At 43.0% G+C, this 20,660-nt stretch overlaps 1 protein-coding gene across 1 annotated transcript; it reads right to left on the reverse strand.

Moving 5' to 3' along the window:
- Window positions 1-984: 984 nt before the first annotated feature.
- On the reverse strand, window positions 985-20,116 carry LOC308096875 (uncharacterized protein). Its single transcript, XM_080444370.1, has 5 exons — window positions 20,059-20,116; window positions 5,231-5,329; window positions 4,835-4,933; window positions 3,265-3,528; window positions 985-3,028 (listed from the first exon to the last, which is right to left on the reverse strand). The coding sequence occupies exons 2-5, from the start codon at window positions 5,295-5,297 to the stop codon at window positions 1,446-1,448; spliced, it is 2,013 nt and encodes a 670-aa protein (XP_080300496.1). The 5' UTR covers window positions 5,298-5,329; window positions 20,059-20,116; the 3' UTR covers window positions 985-1,445.
- Between the last annotated feature and the right edge of the window lie 544 nt (window positions 20,117-20,660).

The raw sequence follows: 20,660 nt of genomic DNA on the forward strand, positions 1-20,660 counted from the left end.
CACTAAGAAATGAGCAGGACAAATTGGAACTGGAACACTATAAAAATGAAGCTTATTTTGACACCTACCGGAAAATGTTCTGTTTATTAAAGAGCTGGAGAGACATGGAAACTCCTGTTACTGAACAAACATTCTATAGCAATGATTACTATCAGAATATAGTGCTTTAACCTTTTAACAAAATACTATTTGTTTTAACCCAAAAATATCACTTACCCTACCTTTAAACGAAGACTGTGCTGCGCACCTGCAGCTGCTGAAATAAACAACAAACGAACAGAACATGTATGTTGTTTGCACAATGATTATTTATTTATTGTCCATCAGAGCAGTGAGGTCACAGCTTCTCTCTTCTTATGTATGATATTCATAGCCTAAACTTTGAATTTGTTTTTGTATTGCTTGCTGGATATTAAAGGAGCATTTCACCCCTGGAAGAACTTACAGTAACTCAATGTTAATAATATTTGAAGTAGATTTGTAGCAAAATTTGAAATTTGCACCCTATGGCCAGAAAAATATAGAAGTCTGTGGATTTGACTGGGGTTTGACTGGACTGCTGCATTACTACAATGACCATAATGCTTTGGGGCACTGCCCTTCCTTGTGGGGAGGGGAGGCTGCGTGGGGGTGTGGTCTACATTGTAGTCAGGAAATAAGGTGAGATAAAGAGACTATGGGTCAAATGACTCATAGTCTCTGAGGATATGGATAAAATCATGTTTGTGGGTCCTAGACCTCGATAAAAATAGGGGTTTGATGCAAAATCGGTGAAATGTCCCTTTAAGACTCATAATTTTGGGATTCCACTGAGAGAACTCAGCCAAAGAGAGGGGCAACAACGTGGCCGCCGTGAAATTCCTGCCCTGTTTCATAGGCTTTAATATGATATCAAATCACAATTTCATAATGTAATACAACTGAATAATGATCAAAGCCATTCCATTAATTGTAACAATTACTGTCACAATTCAGTAAAAGTACATAGTGCCAATAGTGCCCAATTCATTGGTTATGTAATAGAAGTAAAATACAGCAAAATTACATTAAATCATAAAATATAAAATCTATAACATTCTAATAAAACCTTATACAATTGATATGGTTTACATGATCATTTTAGTATTATTTACATTACCTTACCTAGTTAAAAAATAAAAAATAAATAAAACATCTGTTTAAAATGCACTTTAAAATGATTGCTGTGCAGTTTGAAAAGAAGAAAACAAAATAGCGCATGGGGAATGTCTCCAAAAGACTAGTCCTGGACTGGTTTGAAACTTTTGTTGACAGAAGCAGTACAAATATCCATGATTATTGTACTTGTATATCAACTCCCTAACAACATACAGCTGTTTAATTTGATCCTCCCAGTGAGGTAATTTATAGTGGAAAGTGTTTTTATTTTCCTTTGGTGTGAATGCACTTATGTCTTTTCAGAGCGCTTAACTGACTGAAACTCTTCTCACACTGTTAACATTGTGACAAGGTTTTTCTCCAGTGTGGACAAGCTGGTGTCTCTTCATCTCATATGACTGAAAGAAACTCTTTTCGCAATGTTCACAGTGGAAAGGTTTTTCCCCAGTGTGGACATGCTGGTGTCTCTTCAGCTGACGTGAATCATTGAAACTCTTGTCACAATTTTTACAATGGAAAGTTTTTTCTCCAGTGTGTATACGCTGGTGTCTCTTCATGTCAGATGACTGAACGAAACTCTTTTCGCAATGTTCACAGTGGAAAGGTTTTTCCCCAGTGTGGACATGCTGGTGTCTCTTCAGCCGACGTGAATCATTGAAACTCTCGTTACAATGTTTACAATGGAAAGGTTTTTCCCCAGTGTGTATAAGCTGGTGTCTCTTCATGTCAGATGACTGAATGAAACTCGTTTCGCAATGTTCACAGTGGAAAGGTTTTTCCCCACTGTGGACATGCTGGTGTCTCTTCAGCTCATGCGAATCATTGAAACTCTTTTCGCAATGTTCACAGTGGAAAGGTTTTTCCCCAGTGTGGACATACTGGTGTCTCTTCAGCTGACGGGAATCATTGAAACTCTTGTCACAATTTTTACAATGGAAAGGTTTTTCTCCAGTGTGTATACGCTGGTGTCTCTTCAGGTCAGATGACTGAATGAAACTCTTTTCGCAATGTTCACAGTGGAAAGGTTTTTCCCCAGTGTGGACATGCTGATGTCTCTTCAGCTGAACTGACTGACTGAAACTCTTGTTACAATGTTTACAATGGAAAGGTTTTTCTCGAGAGTGGATATGCTGATGTGTCTTCAGGTCATCTAACCGACTGAAACTCTTGTCACAATGTTCACAGTGGAAAGGTTCATCCCCTGTGTGGACGCGCTGGTGTCTTTTCAGGTCAGATGACACACTGACACTCTTAGTATTATGTTTACAGTGGACATATTTGTCTCCAGTATGGATACACTGGTGTAACTTAAGGTTGCGCGACTCAATGAAACTCTTGCCACAATGTTTACAGTGGAAAGGTTTTACCCCAGTGTGGGCATACTGGTGTCTCTTCAAGTAATCTGACCGCCTGAAACTCTTGTCACAATGTTTACAGTGGAACGATTTTACTCCAGTGTGGATACGCTGGTGTGTCTGCAGGTTGAGCGAATGACTGAAACTCTTGTTACACTGTTTACAGTGGAAAGGTTTTTCCACAGTGTGGACATACTGGTGTCTCTTCAGGTTACCTGTCTGATTAAAACTCTTGTTACAATGTTTACACTGGAAAGGTTTTTCTCCAGTGTGGACACGCTGGTGTGTTTTCAAACTCGATGAATCAGTGAAACTCTTGTCACAATGTTTACACTGGAAAGGTTTTTCTCCAGTGTGGACACGCTGGTGGGTTTTCAGGTGACTTGACATACTGATCTGTCCATTCCCCAGCATTTGGTAGTAGAGGTCGTTGTGTTTACTCCTGATGTGTTTATGGAGGAAGAGCTGAGATGTGAAGGAGTATGAACACTCAGAACAGGAAAATAACTGAGTCTGGGAAGACTGGGGCCTCACTCCTGTGAGAGAGAGAGGGGTGAGGGGGCAAAGGGGCGAGAGAGAGAGGAAGATAGAAGGGGAGAGGCTGGTTAAAAATGGTGAGTACAAATACAACTTGAAAGCCGTTGTTTAGGAACGTTACGGCTTCCCTGTTAATATTTCTAATTTAATTGTATTTTTCATCGACCTCTTTTATTCCAACTCCCAGTTTTCCCCACCCATGTAAGTCCTGTCCCTGTGTTTAACACTGACTGACCTCCACTGGTCTCCTCCCAATCATCACTGTCTTCAGTGACTTCAGTGTCAGATTCAAGCTCAACTTCAATTTCAGAACAGTGTGAACAGATGTCTTCATCATCATCCTCTTTTTTCACTGCTAGTAATGTCAACATTGACCCATCAGGCTCCTTTGGTCTTTGAAGTAACTCCTCCTGTTCCTCTTTAATGTGTGGAGGCTCTGGTTCCTCCTGGAGCAGACTGGGGCTGCTCTCCTCTTTACACACAGCCATGTGCAGGATGTCTAGTTGGAGCAGAAAAATAAAATGATAGTGAACACTGGATTCATGCAGTGTAAACAAACAGTTTTGGTATTCCATACAAAAGGAGGTATCACCTACTTCAGGTGCATTCCCACTGACAGATAAAGAATCTTTCTAGTCACTTGAATCGTGTCATTTTGTTCGCTGGGTGTTGGGATGGAGTAAAAGTGTTCATTTCTATGTTCAACTAATCGCCTCTTCAAGCTGTCAATCACTAAACATATGGAAAGAGTAGACAATTCTAACAAAAGTTTTAATCTAGCAGTTGTATGTGTGAAAATAAGAACAATTCAGCAACTACAAGTTCTATTTCGTGAATAGAATATTGATAATTGACAATCAAGCTGTGAAAAAACACACACAAAGCGTGTGTTTTTCCTCCTTCCCAGCTGGCAGCTGTAGCCTACTGCCCAGAGACCCAATTTGTTCACATAGTACACAGGGACCCCTCCAGCGTTAATTTACTGGTGTTAATTTAACTCTGGAGTGTACAAATGGAACCAAATGGACATGTAAGGGACCGTTTGGTTACATCTTCTCAGGTACACAAAAACACCCAAAATGGCTCAGTTTCTGGCTGTGCGTCTACAAGGGCTTGTGTGTTGTCTTTGCTGTGTTATTGGTTCCCGGAAGAGTAAGTTTGGCCATAGGCCAAGCCATATAGAACAGGTACATTAAAAAAAATACCACCAAAGTGGAAAAAGCGACACTCTAAAATAATAGATGCGACAACAAGACAGGCTCAGATACACGTTCTTCTATTCATAGAGAACGCTAATGCATTTCGTATAGAACAGGGTTTGTCTGTATGTATGTACAGTATGTATTTCCCCTCAAAAGTAGACCAATCACATCTCATGCCGTTAAGTGCATGACATCATGAAACAGAAACATCTCCACACATGAAAGCTTGAAATGTCGGGTGAAAGTTGGGTCGTAGTTTAAAATCTATGTAATATAGTTTTTATGGCTGTATGTATGTCTGGAAATAGGTCTGTGAGTCTGCGAATCAGTCTGTCTGTGTGTCCGGGACGAATCTCACAAACCGTTTTGACGATCAGCGCCAAATTGCTGCACACTGATCAAGGAAGTATTTTTCCACTTCTGATAGAATGTACTATGTACAATGTGTACAATGCTTTTTGGTTATGGTATTTTGTTATGGTTTATTATTATCAGTGTCAAAATATTTTTGCAATGGTTATTGTACAGTGAAAATGTTATATTGTTGCACTTCTACAACAGAGCAGAACACAATGTCAGACATAAAAAGCACGTGAAACTTACTGAGTGGGTGGTCTTCAGGTTCCTCCTGTTTAATAGAAATGTCCCTGGCTGAGTCTGGAGAGTTCATCTTCACCTGCAGTCTGGACTCCACACACTGATCTGAATGAAGGAATTGAATAAAGACTTAAATAACTGCAGACCTAGTGATTGCAGAAGGTAGAGGCAATATGGCCTAAGCCCAACTCATTACCATATGAATCTTGGGTGCAAGATTATAGGATTCATATATTAGGGGAGAAATCTTTTGTAATTTAAGATTACATAAAGAAGAATGTGTCAAAAGATGGACTCCTGCAATGCAATTAGTAAAATTAGATATAGTGACAGCCCTACAACAGAACAGGAAACAAAAAAACAAAAAAAAACTCCAAGAAAGAGCGAGCACATGAAACGTACCGAGGTGTGGGTGGTCTTCAGGTTCCTGTTTAATAGAGAAAGCCCTGGCTGAGTCTGGAGAGTCCATCTTCACCTGCAGTCAGGACTCCACACACTGGCCTGAAATGAAGGAATTGAATAAGGACTTTAAAGATGGGGTTCCATGGTTCTTTTCCCCCTAAAACAGAGTCATTGGGTATTATTATTATACTAGAGATTCGGGCCACTTACACCTACGTCACACTGCCCATCCGACCAATATGTCTGAGTCATAGTGTTGCGGGTTCGTCAGAGAAACCGTTGTACCTGTCTGTCTGTGTTCCTTTTGTGACCATATATGGAGATGTCTGTTTCTGTCTGTCTACCTGTGTCCCTTTTGTGACCATATATGGAGATCCCTGATGTCATCAGTATATGCCCATATCGGATCTGTGGGTCCCACGGCAAAATGTAGAAAATGTATGGCATAAAAATCAGTGTAACCAGTTTAAACCTACCGTGTATACGTAGGTGATCTTAAAATAGCAAAAGTGCTCCTCGGAGCACTGCCAGACCCCTAGTGGTTGAAATCTGAAGATCAGAGCACTACGTCACGCTAAGCTTGGCCAATCAAAGAGGGACAGACCGGGAGGGTTTACCCGATATTTTTGTCCATATATGGACAAAAGAGGGACCGACAAAGCCTCATGTAGGCCTGACCCCTGGGTCTGGCAAATAGCAGAACTACAAGGTATTAAATAATGATGCATCGCGATGAGACACATTGTGAGCTAGATCAGACTTTTTTCCCCCTTTTTGGGCGGTGTAGCCGCCCCTATAAGTGGGGTTGGGACACCTCATTAGTATTAGTTTCCTGCACTGTGATTGGCCCATTAGTAGACCCCTAGCTGTACTGTGATTGGCTGACTCTATTGGCTGACTCTATTCAGCACTGTGATTGGCTAGCGAGACACATGATGACATTAATAACCTATAAATAGGATTATGCACTTCCAAAAATCCTATTTTTTTGGAAGTGAGCTTCCATCACTATGATGACCACTGTGATGACCACACCGCCCACTTCACACTGGGTGTGATTTTTTGCCAGACCCAAGGGGTCGGGCTTACATGAGGCTTTGTATCTGTTTCGTCCATACATGGGCCATTTGTCCTCCGGCCCCAGCCAAAGAAAAAATTGTGACGTCCCCTTTCGTCATACATGGGCAGGGGTCATTTGTCCTCCGGCCCCAGCCAAAAAAAAGTTTGTGACGTCCCCTTTCGTCACGAACTATTCATGACATCATGAACTTCAGTTATAAAGTGGTTTGTAGGTCACCCATTCTTGAGAATTGGGACAAAACACGTCCTACATAGAAAAGTGATCTTTATGTTAAAAATCATGAAATGTATAATAAATAATATATATACACATTTAAATATATGGGATCTGTGTATACCCATAGTATTTGTATATATGTATTTACTGTTTCTGTTGAATTTACTTGAATACATGATCTATACATAGAGATTACATGTTAATTTACCTGTCCTCGGCAAGAGGTCACAATATCACACTGTTCCAAAAACTAGGGCTGACCTTCATTTATAATTTTCATAATCGTGTTTTTCGGCCAAAAAACGATCAAACTTCGAATAATCGGCGTAGGCCGGGGGGTAAAAAAAAAAGAAGAAAAAAATCGGGTCACTAATCTGCCATTTGCGCGAGGCTGCGCTGGCCTGCGCTGTTGCCCTATCTCTGCAGTCTGGAGCCAGCGAAATTAATACATTAATACATGCATTGCTAGGTTGGATATGCTACTTGTCTTTGGATTAAACCCAAACATATAAATATAGTAGCAGTAGGCTATATTTACAGGTAGTAAGAGACGAGTGAGAGACAAACGCATAACTGGACTTAATAAGCACATTTTATTTATACAAATGTCTTTTCAAACACATGGTAAAAAATATATACCATAGGCTACTGTACGAAAAAGTGACACAGCTCTTAAACTTTTTAAATGTTAGCTAAACAAAGTTCTTTGCTTTTTAGTAAAAAAAAACACATTGTTTGTTTCACAGTGTAACCGCCTCAATTGAGGTTATGAAAGCAGTGACGCACAATTAATTACGTACGACCCGCTCCGACATTAACATGAACTTTAAGTCCGACACAGGCATTACCTCTAGTTCCTTCATATATACAAACAAAAAATAAAAGGGTAGGCCTAACATTGTAAGTTTGGCTACCGCAAAGTGCACACACTGTCAAGTATCAGCATATAACGAACGGCATCGCTGAACTGAACAAAAAATGAACTCTAAAGCCATCATTTGATCGAGGCTTTATGAAAGCTGTAAAACACAAATAATTCGCTACTAAAACACAATAAAACAGTGTCAAACAATTAAATTATCCATCTCTAGGCCATCATTTGATCGAGGCTTTATGAAAGCAGTAAGCAAAATGAATTAATTACCTACTGTCTAAAACACAATAGAACAATGTCAACAACAAAAAATCTTCCATCTAAGCCATCATTTGATCGAGGCTTTATGAAAGCACAACGAAATAGCTCTATAATAAATAAAATAAAATAAAATAAATTATAGACATAATGCCTTCATTTGAGGCTCAATCAATAGGCTTCTGTTGCCTACATTTTTACAAAAATAAAGACAGACACAATGAAGTTAAATAAAATCAAGTAGAGGCTGGTGGCCAAATAAGGAGTCTGACTACTCACTGCTGTGCTTTTGATTGAACTCGTTTTTGATTGTGTGCCAAAAAGACCAACGTGTCCAAATTTTTTGGCAAAAGGGAACTTCTAGTTTTGTTAACAATAAATCCCGCTTTCGAAAAGATGCGCTCCGAAGGGGTTGAAGTGGCAGGGATGCAGAGAAGACGCTTTGCTAGAGTTGCCAACTTGGGAAAGCGGTGCTGATTTAACATCCACCATTTCAGTGGGCCGGTTTCCGCTTTGGATCTGTCTCTTAAAAAGTCAGTCAGTTCATCTTATGCAGTGCCGCCACTGTGGGGTTCATCTTCATCGTCCATCAAGAGGAGTCGGTCAACGACGATATCTCGGTCCGTTTTAGCCCTCTTTGCCGGTGAAGCCACGTCAATATCTTCGTCCCCGTCACTCTCAGAAAAGGCAGCCTGGAGAGCCAGGCGCTCAGCCAGACGTGTCACCTCTGTGTGGACCTGTTGCTTTCCCAGGTCGGATAGCCACTTTAACTTCTTGTAGCGGGGGTCCATGGCTGCGCAGAGGACAGCAGCATCAGTTGGGTCTGAGATTCGCCACCTCCTATTAATTTCCTCCGACAGTTTACTTTTCAGAGCTTTTGTGGCGGGGCTGTCATCATCTTCCTCTGTCAGATATTCTCTTTGTAGATTAATCAGCATTGGTACTACTGCTGATAAGGACACATTTTCTTCCTTTGACAGCAGCTCAGTCAGAGTGAGGAAGGGCTTCAAGATGGCTACAGTATCCTCTGCGATGACCCACTGTTGTCAGGTCCAGAGCTCGGTCCTCTCTTTTAGTGACGTCTCGGTCAGAAAGGACAGCCGAGATTGGCCACCGTTGCTCGCACAGACGCTGGAGCATTGAATACGTCGAGTTCCAGCGAGTTGCGACGTCTTGAATTAATTTGTGATCGACTGCTGTCTCGCCTGTCTGTGACCTCTGTTTAGCCTTTAACGCCGTAGTTGCTTTGGAACTCTTTTTGAAGTGGGACACGAGTCTCCTAGCATATCCCACGGTACGGTTTACAGGGTCATGATGTTTTAGTGCGGCATTGATGCACAGCTGGAGCGTATGCCCCGCACAGTGCACCCCCCTGACATCACCCCAATCCTCCTCTGCTTTCAGTGTATTGAGACACAGAGTCATATTGGACGCATTGTCGCAAACAACTGCAACTCTCTTCTTTGCGGGTATGGCGTAAGCATCGGCTACGTCTCCAAGTCTCTGTGCAATGTTTACACCCGTGTGAGCCTCCTCCATGGCCCTAGTCTCCAACACGTAGTTTTTCATTTTCCAGTCGTTGTTTATCATGTGAGCTGTCACCGTCATGTATGCCTCCATGTGTAGACTGGTCCACATATCAGTCGTGAAACTGACAGCAGAGCACGTATCAATTTCGCCTTTAACCTGATCACGAATGGAACTGTGTTTTGCAGAAAGAGCATGAGAGATATTCTCTCGCTTGGGCAAAGTATACAGTGGCTCCAGTGATTTTATTAAGTGTTTAAATCCCTTCCCTTCCACAATGTTTATTGGTCTCATGTCCTCTGCGATGAACGAGACTAGTGCCTCCGTTATGACACCCTTCCTGGATTCCGTAAGAGTCCTTTTAGTCATTGATGACTCAATAGTGGTTTGTGTCCCTGTCCCGCTGGGGCTGGCTGATGAAGCAGCCAGTTTAAGCAGATGCACCTATAAACGCATATAATGATAACAATTAGTCAAGTTGCTTCCTAATGCTAACTACATTAGCCATTGGCTTAATGGATGTGCTGCTACGTTATGCTGCTACTTACGTTTTGCAAGTGGCTCTTCAAACTCGTTGTTGAGTTGAGGTATGCCATTTTCTTTTCGCAAATCTGGCATTGTGCTTTTTTGGTGTTGTCTGGGCATATTTTAAAATGCAACCACACTTCAGATTTCTTCGCGGACATGCCTGCAGGCTGCTCTTGTTGTTTGTTTGTTGGCGGCTTTGCTTAACACATGTCAGGAGGACGTCATGACGTTGCACTGGTGGGAGCAAGGTAAACGTATTGAGGCGCATGGTAAGGCACGCGGCCCCCCCCCCCCCCCAATTGTACAGCCACTTTAACTTCTTGTAGCGGGGGTCCATTGCTGCCCAGATTGTACAATTGGGGGGGGGGGGGGGGTCATTGGGGGGGGGGGGTAAAAAAAAAAAAAAACGCCAATTACTCGATTTAAAAAAAAATGTTTCTTACAACTCCGGACTATTTAAAAAAAAACAGTTCTAATCAGGAAATAGAGTGGTCAGCTATAAGCCTGAGGACCCCTTTCCCACCACCTGTGCATGAAGGATGCAGCAGTACATGATGTGCTCAGGTAAGTTTGACTTTTTTTTTTATATTTTAGACAAACAATGTTGATATCACTGATGTCACAGCTAATGCAGTACAACTCCGCCCCCTTAATATTGATAATATTAGGTATGAGCTGTGGATTGAATTTACTAGAAGTTCGGGCCGCTGCGCGGCCCTCACATCTAGCGTGACGCGTCGTACACTTCGCATCGCAGATCCACCTTACAGCCACCTCACAGTGTGAGCGAGAGTATTGCGTGAAAGTAGGGCAAAGTCGTTTATAATTGTGGGACATGGCAACACTGTGGTGAAAAGTAAGGCAAATTCGCTTATAATCAGAGGACATGGCAACACTGAGTGTCCTGTGCTCCCCTCTGTCTCTGTCCCTGTGTGTTTGTCCCCCTGTCTGTCCAATAAGGTTCGGTCCCACATAAAATTGCCTAGTTGGGTTCCACTTAGGGCCCAGGTAGAACCCACCTAAAGCCCACATGGGCAACCCAGTTGGGACCCACCTCGGTCCCACATATAATTTCCTAGGTGGGGCCCACCTAAGGCCCAGGTAGAACCCACGTATAGCCCACACGGGAAAGCCCAAGTGGGCCCATATAGTTCAGCCCACCTTGAAACCATATGGGTCCCATGTCAGCCCCACATAAATTGCCAAATTGGGGCCCACCTAGGGCCCAGGTAGTACCCACTTAAAGCCCACATGGGCAAACCCAGTTAGGACCCACCTCAGTCCCACATAGAGTTGCCTAGTTGGGGCCCACCTAGTGCCCAGGTAGGACCCACCTATAGCCCACATGGGCAACCCAGTTAGGACCCACCTTGGTCCCACATAGAATTGCCTAGGTGGGACCCACCTAAGGCCCAGATAGAACCCACTTATATCCCACATGGGCATCCCAGTTGGGACCCAAGTGGATCCCGCTGACATTGCCGACATGGGGCCCATATGGTTTAGCCCACCTTGAAACCATATGGGACGCAATGGGCGTGCTGGCTGGGTAGGCTGGCGTGAAAGTGTATAATATTTAGAGAAATTGAAAGTTTCAAATAGGGAAGTAGTAGTAGAAGTAGTGAATTAGCAAACTGGAGATTTAGTGATTTAGACAGAATGTTTCCTTTAGCCTCATTGTGTGCTAATGCACGCAACTGTTAAGGCAGGTTTAATTTTTGTTGTGTCTCATAACATCCTTTGTCCGTAAACAACATAGGCGACCCGTCTGTGCCTTGACTTCACCCGGCCCCCCGCCCCTTTGCCTGCAGTGTGTGTGTGTCTCTCTCTCACACACACACACACACACACACACACACACACACACACACACACACACACACACACAACACGGAGAAGTTCTACAGAGTTCGAATGAATTAATAAGATAATATAACAGCGTATCCGCGCGCCTGGTGTAGCCGGTATCATTGATAATCACTTGGATCTAAACAAACGCGCTGTGCGCACCACGCATACGCTCGCTATGAAAAGTCTGGTGTAGATCGATCGGCCGTGTTGTGCCCCCCCCCACCCCCCGAGTATTTTTTTTCTCTTCGTGTCTGTGTCTCTCTCTTTTGTAAATCGAATGCTAAAATTGCCATTTGAATGTAGTTTTAAAAAAAATATATCTATTTTTTAATGTAATTTTAATTTTATTATAGTATTATAATTTTTTTCCTGACCTACCAATGCGAAAACAAATGCTTTCATCATGTTTCCCCCTATAAACGTCACTTGAAAGTTACGTTTTAGAAACTTTAATAGTTATCACAACAGCGAACGCTGAAAATCAGCTGTGCAGCATGTGCTTCTCCTGTCTGTCTGTCTGTGCAGTCATTGCGCACAGCTGTGTGTCGTTCCTTCATCATCTCTCTCTCCCCCTCCCTCCCTCTCTCCCTCTCTCCCTCCCTCTCTCCTTCTTTCTGTCGCGCTCTCTCTCTCTCACACACACACACACACATGCTCTCCTTGTCTCTCTCTCTCTCTCCCCCTCCCTCCCTCCCTCTCTCTCTCCCTCCCTCTCTCTTTCTCTCTCTCTCTCCCTCTCTGTCTGTGCAGTCATAGCGCGCCTCTCTGTCTGTGCAGTCATTGCGCACAGCTGTGTGTCGTTCCTTCATCATCTCTCTCCCTCCCTCCCTCCCTCTCTCTCCCCCTTTCTCTCGCGCTCTCTCTCTCACACACACATGCTCTCCTTGTCTCTCTCTCACCCCTCTCTCTCTCTCCCTCTCTGTCTGTGTCGCTGTCTTGCACGTCCCTCTCTCTCTCTCTCTCCCTCTCTGTCTGTGTCGCTGTCTTGCACGTCTCTCTCTCTCTCTCTCTCTCTCTCTCTCTCTCTCTCTCTCTCTCTCTCTCTCTCTCTCTCTCTCTCTCTCTCTCTCTCTCTCTCTCTCTCTCTCTCTCTCTCTCTCTCTCTCTCTCTCTCTCTCTCTCTCTCTCTCTCTCTCTCTCTCTCTCTCTCTCTCTCTGATGATTGGCTGTTCAAAACGGAACACCCGGAAGTAAATTGCGAGATGAAATATAGAGCACTTTATGATTATTATAAAAGGAGACACATGTGAAGGTGGAAAATAAAATAGAAGTACTTCTATACTTTTGCATGAGCGATTTTTGTAGCAAGTTGGGAGAGAAGTGGAGCAGTGCTTTGGCCGTGAGTAGTACCTAAGAGGTTGAGGTTCCAAAAGGGACACCTCTCCATTTGTGTTGTGAGATATATGTTAGTTTTGTTCTTGTAGCAGCTAGCAACTGTGCTAACAACAAAGAGCTAGCATGTACAATATTTACTTGATGTAGGGAAGAGGGCACATTTTACAACTCCGGCAGACTACAACTCCGGACGATTTTCCATTGGCCGGAGTTGTAATGTCAATGGCTGGAGTTGTAAAATCTTCCTATAACATCCTACTGTGGACATATAATATTACTTATGCTCATGATTACATATTCCAATGTTATTTGACTGTTTTACCTATGGATAAATGTATACACATGCTGATTTATTGTTTTAGTCTTTTATAGCCTACCCAACATCTTTGACTTGTAGAGCATGGACAAGCTGTAGGCTACTCTTATACTGCTTTTACTTCCCATAATTTAAATTAATTAGTTATATTACATTATGTGTTACATTTAAACCATTTATAAGTGTTCAAATATAAAACACGTTACAAACCATAGTACCTACATCTTGTCAAGTAATCTAAAAGAAAGGCACATCCCAATTACAATTATTCATACTTTGTGTTTTAGGAAAACATGGCTAAACAAAGACTGTCAGTGGAGGAGCAAGGAATATAAAAGGAAGAGAAAAGATGCGGATGTACTGGAGCAGTGGCGCTTACTTCCGGACCTTCGCCGTCTCAGCCGAAGCCAAGGTAGTCAGGTCCATCTCGAAGGGTACCGCCACGTCAACCACCAGCGCCTGATGACCCTTCACGAGTACCAGGTCCGGGATCCAGAGGACTCCCTCATGGTCACGGAACCTGAACTCCGGATAGGCCCGCCAGCCGAACTTGATGGCTTTCGCGGCCAACAGCTGGCATACCCTGTTGTGTCTCCTGATCCGGCTGTTCTTGACCGATCGACAGAGACTAAGGATATAGGAAGCGGATTCGAGCTCTCTTCTTCCACAACTACTACATTCCGCATTAATTTTGGGCCGCCCCCTTATTGAGGCTTCCCGGGTCGGGTAGATGTTTGCCCGCAACTGCAGGGCAGCAATAAACTGCCTCGAGGAGAAACAGACCGAGGCGGAGTCCCCGAGCCACGAATTGCTGGTCCTGTCGCCACGGAAACACTCTATGCCGACTCCATGCACTCGGAGCGCGGCCCACTGCTCAAACTCCGCTAGCCTCCAGAGACACGGCTCCGGCCGCTCCTTCTTAGCAGCTGCAGGCGCAGGGGTAGATGCCATGGCCTCCCCGCCTTCACCACCCTCAACAGGGTCAGTCCAGCGAGGGAGGTTGTCCATGTTCCCACCTGCCCTTAGCCACCACCGCGCCAAGTTATCTGCCCCGATCACCGCGCAAGCTACTTTCCGGATAACCCTGTCCTGAGACATCCCGAGTCGGAAAGCCCATCGAGCCTGGGTAGCAGACACAACCGATCGTAGACGCAGCAAGCCTATGCCACCATCGGCGTTGTGCGAGTACAAGACCCCATTACACCCCGAAGGATGCATGTGAAGCCACGACCTCACTACGGTTCGGATGTACGTGTCCGCATCGTTCAAGGGTGAGGGACTGATGCCAGTATGTTCCGCACCGAAAAGAATCCTCGGAAGGGCAAAACGATTAAAAAGCTCAAGTCTGACTTGAGGGTCAAGAGGGGCTCTGCCGATCCTGTCACACCATAGGGCGATCGAGGCTTTTAGGTCCGGGGAAGTCAAGCCGCCTAGTGGACTCACCCTGAGGCCGAGATACTTCTCATTACCCGCAGGTTCGATCAGGTGCAACCTCTCACCATCCAGGCTCCACTCGACGTTCTGGTTGTAGGTGAGGCGGCCGTCCTTCTTCTCGATAAAGAACCCATGGCACTTACCGGTGTTAACTTGCATGCCGGTAAATTGGCAGAATGCCCCCAAAATGAGCAGATTTCGTCGCATACCCGCCCTTAAGTCGCTCAGCAGCGCGATGTCATCGGCGAAAGCCATTGTAACCAAGGAGCATTCCCCGGAGGAGGAGAAACCCCTCCCTTTGCGTTCGAGAGCGTGGATTAGTGGATCCACCGCTAGGTTGAACAGTAGAGGAGACGGGGAATCACCCTGTTTCACACCCACTTTCATTTTAACGTCAGGTGTTGTCCCTTCCCCGCACCTGACGCTCGTGACACATCCCTCGTAGCCCATGAAGATTACATTGATCATGTGCCGGTCGAGGCCCCGCCCTTCCAGTGCCGCCCTCAGGTGTTCATGGGAGACAGTGTCAAACGCCTTAGAGAAATCTATGAAGACCACGCCCAGCGGTTTGCCTTGCCCCTTGCTAATCTTCATCGCTGCGTCGAGCAGCATCAGATTTTCAGAGCAGCCAGAAGAGGGTATGAACCCCCGCTGGCGGTGATGTATGAGGCAGGCTTCTCTCAACCTCCTGTCTTATACGAGAGAAAATTCCAACGACTAAACAGCCGATGGTAATGGGGCGCCAGTTCCCTGGTAGGTCTAATTTGGCCGGATCATCAGATTTCGGTATAAGGGTTATACGGCACTGCTTCATGCACTGGGGTACGTGACCCGCGACCAGCCAAGACGAGTAGATGTGCCGGGAGTTGCGAGCCGTCAGGGTCCCAGAGCTTCAACTCAGAAAGAGTAATGCCATCGGGACCGGCCGCTTTGCCTTTTTCCATACGCCGGAGGTGGGAGACTACTTCTTCACCCGAAACCAACCGACCCAGGGCAGTGTTGTCTGCCCCGGCGAAGGAGTGAAAGCGACCCAATTCAATGAACGGCCTGGCGAGCCCCCACGCATCAGAGTAGATTTGAAACACTCTGCACGGGAATCGGACACTCGGCACCATCCTGTTCGTCCAGGACTATGCCCGCCAGTCGCTCCCTATCAATCTACTTTATATATAGAAGTTCTTGGTATTTTTTCAATAAAAGCAGATAGCCTATGGCACACAGCATGTTGGATATAAATGTTGTTTTTATTGAATTGGGTTAAAGTATTCTTAAACTGAGTTTTTTTTTTACTCCATTAGAGATTTACAACTCCGGCAGAGAGATTCACAACTCCGGCACAAATTTACAACTCCGGCCTATGTATGTTTTTCTTAATTTTCAAAAGCTTTGTTAGCTGAATGTCCAAATTATAGTCTTTATCTATTAAGGTTATTAGTGATATACATCTGATTGATTGATTTATTCAAATAAACATTTTTTTATTGTCTTAATATTAAAATCAAAGGTAAGAAATTAAGGGATTTCAGAGTTGGGTTTTTCAGACTAGTGTGAAATTTGTATTGAAGTGTATATATTGAATGTTCTTACACATTAAGGCAACTGAACATTAGTATTACCTGTCTGAGAACTTACAATCCTTGCTGGAGTGGAAAAAATACTATTAACATTTTTTTTTGTATTTCGGCCGGAGTTGTAAAAAATTAAGTTATGATGTGAATAATGTGTATTTTAAGAAAATGTGTTTTTATGAATTACCTGCACCTTTACATCGATTGATAGCTTAGACCCTTCTCTACAAATATATCAATTTGAAAATAGGGTAGAACAAAGATTATAAAGTTCAACTTTCAAACCTGTTTTGTCCCAATTCTCAAGAATGGGTGAGGTGTGTTACATACTAGGACTTCATTTTGGGTCTGGCAGAACCAGGTCTCCTGGTCTTGTTTTTTAACAACTTTTACTTTAAACTGGAAGATAATGGGATGAGCAAGTACAACATGATTCTTGCAGTATTATCCTTCAGGTTGTTGAGTACAATATTTCTGGTTTAAGAAAACAGACAACTACATTATATTACTACAGTATGCACATAGTTAATGGGTTTGAAGCTAAACTGTTAATTTGCAGCCCATGAACAAGACAGGGAAACTATTTTCAATGCCATACATTACCTGGATGGTCATTCTAGGTCTGACACTCTACATTATGACAAATGTTTAGTTGGTATTAAAGGATTCAATGTCTGGTGCATGATAGCCTCGATCTCCAGGCTTTTATTGTTTAGTTTTGCTAAAAAATAAAAGCCTGGACCAGCGCGTCGGTGTACCCGGTATGAGGAAGTGTTTCATTTCCCTAACCAACCAGAGTGCAGTGGGCGTCGCTCGTAATGTTGTGTTGACGGGGCGGGGGTTGACGGACAGATCGGTGAACCAATGAGATCAGGCGCATTCTCTCTGCGCTGATTTTAAACCCGCCTCTCTATACACGAAATCAGGAAGGCTAGGTGCATGAAGACAGCTCTACCTTCACTTGACAATCACATTAACATTACTGTGGACAGAGTAAAGATCCTACTGGTTTACAAGATACGTTTACACCTCATTGCTTATTATGGAGATTAACCACTGTGATGTAATGCTATAAAACACTGATGTAACTATAGGGAACGGGCGTAGGGAGGAGTCGAGGAGGAGTCTAGCTACCAGTGACGTAGTTCCGGTGGCCATCTTAGTTAGGGTCGTATCAACAACAACATTGACAGTTACTCACAACGTGTCCTGAACGCACAGTCTGTGTAAAGTCACATAACACATTTATTGGTAAAGGACAGAAGATGGACCGGGCAATGCGTGACAGAGACATACCATACAGAGAGAAGCTGAACGCGGACGCAAAGGCACGCTACCTGGAAAAAATGTCATTACATCTGTGCCCCAGATCATGTAATGACAGTGCCCAGTCAGTCACAATCATTCATTTCATAGACTGGTTCACCTGAACCGAAAATAAAATATAGTCATCTTGAGTACTGATTATTTATATATTATTATTAATATTATTAGCGAAGTATTATCATTATTATTATTATAGTGTTCATTCATTAATCATTGAGCTAGTAAGTGAACAGAACGGGACCTGTGTTGCCAGATTTTGCGAGAGAAATAAGCAACCAGGTCTATGAAAACAAGCCCAAAAGAAGTGGCTTAGTGACATGGGCTACTTGAAAATAGCCGATCTACAAGCTCACGTGAGCTTGTACATAGGCTATTTTAAAAAAAACTCTTGCAATAAAATAAATTATATTTGGATTTGGACAAATGCTCCCTGGCACAGAACATTTTCATGAAAATATTTGAGAACCATTGGTTTAAAATAAAAATTTAATTTGGAAGCAAGCCTAAATAAGCAAGAACACTTTATAAATAAGCCACACAAAAAAACGCAGCCCGCAACTACCAATTTTACAAGCAACTTCACAGAAAAAGCCAGAAAAAGTTCTGCCCAAAGTCGCTTATAATAAGCCGACATGGCAACGCTGATTCTCTTCCAGACTTGGTCTGATCAACACAACATGTTTATATTTTTATTGTGTGCTGTCATGCTTGTTTGAGCACAGGTAGAGAGCCTAAATCTGTTTGTTTCATTGTATTTAAGATATTCGATATAAATTATTATTTTTTTAATGCCAGATTTAGCTAATACGGCCGTAAACGTCCCACTCAAACTGCTAGCTTAGCCACTTAGCCGGCCGGTGCTCTGCTCTGAGACTCAGCACAACAGATGGTTATATTTTTATTGTGTGCTGTCATGCTTGTTTGAGCACAGAAGCATATGTGTTAGAGATTATACAAGTTAGATATAGATAGAAGAGAGATGGATGATAATGTACACCGTCTACACTTGCTGCTTGCTGAACAATGAGCACAGGACTACAGAGTGATGTACCAGGATGTACCAGCGCGACCAGATAGATAGTAGAGAGATGGAAGATCATGTACACCGTCTACACTTGCTGCTGGCTGACTACAGAGTGATGTACCAGCGCGACTAAACAAGCTAAATTTAATGGCGGGCAAAGTGGGTGGAGTTAACGATGTCTCAAACCTGTGACATCGCTACGCCCGTTCTCTATAGGGTTACAATGATAATAGTGACGTCAACAACATTTAAGGGAATGAACTCATGTTCTCATGCTATTCATCAAAAATGTGGAATGCCCTACCAAAAGGAGTAAAGGAGTGTAAAACCCTACTCACTTTCAAAACTGCCCTAAAGATACACCTTCAGGAGGCTGCAATTCGAAAATGGCCCCTGTCTAAGTCTTAACCTACCCCCCCTACCCCCCCCGGTCACCCCCCCCCCCTCCTTCATTTTCCTCTTTTGTATATATATTTTTTTTTTTCTCTCGTCATACCAGTAACCTGAAAGCTGATTGTATGACATTCTGTATAGTAGTGTGTATATCTGTCTGCCTCTTATATGACATCATGATTTGTGTGCATGGGGTTCTCATCTTAAACAAGCTTATAGTGCTTAATGAGAGTTTCCAGTTTAGTAGACCTTGTATTGTGAATTTGTACTTCCATGTACTGTTATGTACTGTCATGTATTTAGAAAGGCATGAGAATAGTTTCTCATGTCTTTCTAAATAAACTACATCAATCAAACATCAATCAATCTACAAAACAATGTATATCAATGTCTTGCTACTGCTGCTGCTATGGAGCTATAGCCTTAGATAAAGACTCTCGTAGATGTATTTAAACATCCCCCCCAGATTGCCCTGGAATTTAAGCTCCAAATACCGTACTTCTCCAAACATGTACAAATGCAAATTATAAAAGGTGCTTACACGGTTGGCCCAAATGTTAACTCAGTGTTCGGCCTGTTTGTGCAACGTATTAATCCATATACTTTAACGAATAAGTGTTTTAATCCCGTTTGTGGCCGAACGACATTTTTTCACCTCGTTGACTTTGTTTACATCGAGTGTAATTCCGGCTTTCACCGGATGCGCCCCCTCACTAACGCCCATTGGGAATTTCCGACAGAATCGTCCACAAACGGGATTAAAACACTTCTTTATTGAAAAATATGGACTAATACATTGCACAAAACATATCGGACACCGAGTTAACATTTGGGGCATTCACGTTATAATTTTCATTTGTACATGTTTGGAGAAATTCGGGGTTTACTGGTGATATTCCAGGGCAATCTGGGATACTATGAAGCTACTATGGAGCTATTGTTTGTGTTTATGATCACTTTATAACAACCTAACAGCTAAGAGTAATTAGATTTGTTCCCATTTAAATGATGAGTTAATAAAGACAAAACAAGACGTGATCCGTTCATCTTAAATGTTATAAATAGATGAAACCCAACATGAATGAGTTGATCTTTACCTGCTGTGTTTCAGTGGTTGAGCTGCTAACAAACGTTCTCCTGCTGCTTAACAACGACACTGTTTAGAAACGACACGTTTTAGTTTTCTTTGTATTTTACTTTTATATAAATCTATGGTATTTTAAAGTGTCGACAACAGTCAGTCAACACACCATGTTGTTTTCACTACTGCATTGTGGGTATGTTCTTCTTCTGACGACCACTGTGTCTAGACGCCAGTTGGGGTATTGCTGCCCCCTATTGTTTGTCTCGGGTACTGTCCATTGTTTATTCAGTAACAGTAGGCTATACGTGACCTTCCAGACCTGTAGACAAGAGAAGAGAACATTCATCTATAGGAGTAAAGCATCCTATTTTGGATATGTCATTATAGGCACAATCTTCCTACAAATTTAAAATCCAAAAATATTGAAAATAGCAGATCTACAAGCTCACAACACGTCACAGTGCGATGCGCTTCGAGTTTGTAGATCAGCTATTGTCACATGTCTTACACGACACTGTTGTGCAACATATTATAACATAGGGCTGATGTCCTTAATCAATTCGTTGAAAGAAAATACCATATTAAGAAAAAAACTATTACAATTATTTGATTAAT

This window comes from Gymnoscopelus braueri (assembly GCF_963280865.1).
Source record: "Gymnoscopelus braueri genome assembly, chromosome: 12".
Lineage (NCBI taxonomy): Eukaryota > Metazoa > Chordata > Actinopteri > Myctophiformes > Myctophidae > Gymnoscopelus > Gymnoscopelus braueri.

What these genes read in the sequence shown, in the direction of transcription:
- LOC308096875 (XM_080444370.1), bottom strand. Translation starts at nt 5,297, where the DNA reads ATGGACTCTCCAGACTCAGCCAGGGCTTTCTCTATTAAACAGGAACCT. An exon ending in ACCTGAAGACCACCCACTCA is followed by an intron (nt 3,529 to 4,834) that starts GTAAGTTTCACG and finishes TGCTCCAACTAG; the next exon opens with ACATCCTGCACATGGCTGTG. An exon ending in TTGGGAGGAGACCAGTGGAG is followed by an intron (nt 3,029 to 3,264) that starts GTCAGTCAGTGT and finishes TCTCTCTCACAG; the next exon opens with GAGTGAGGCCCCAGTCTTCC.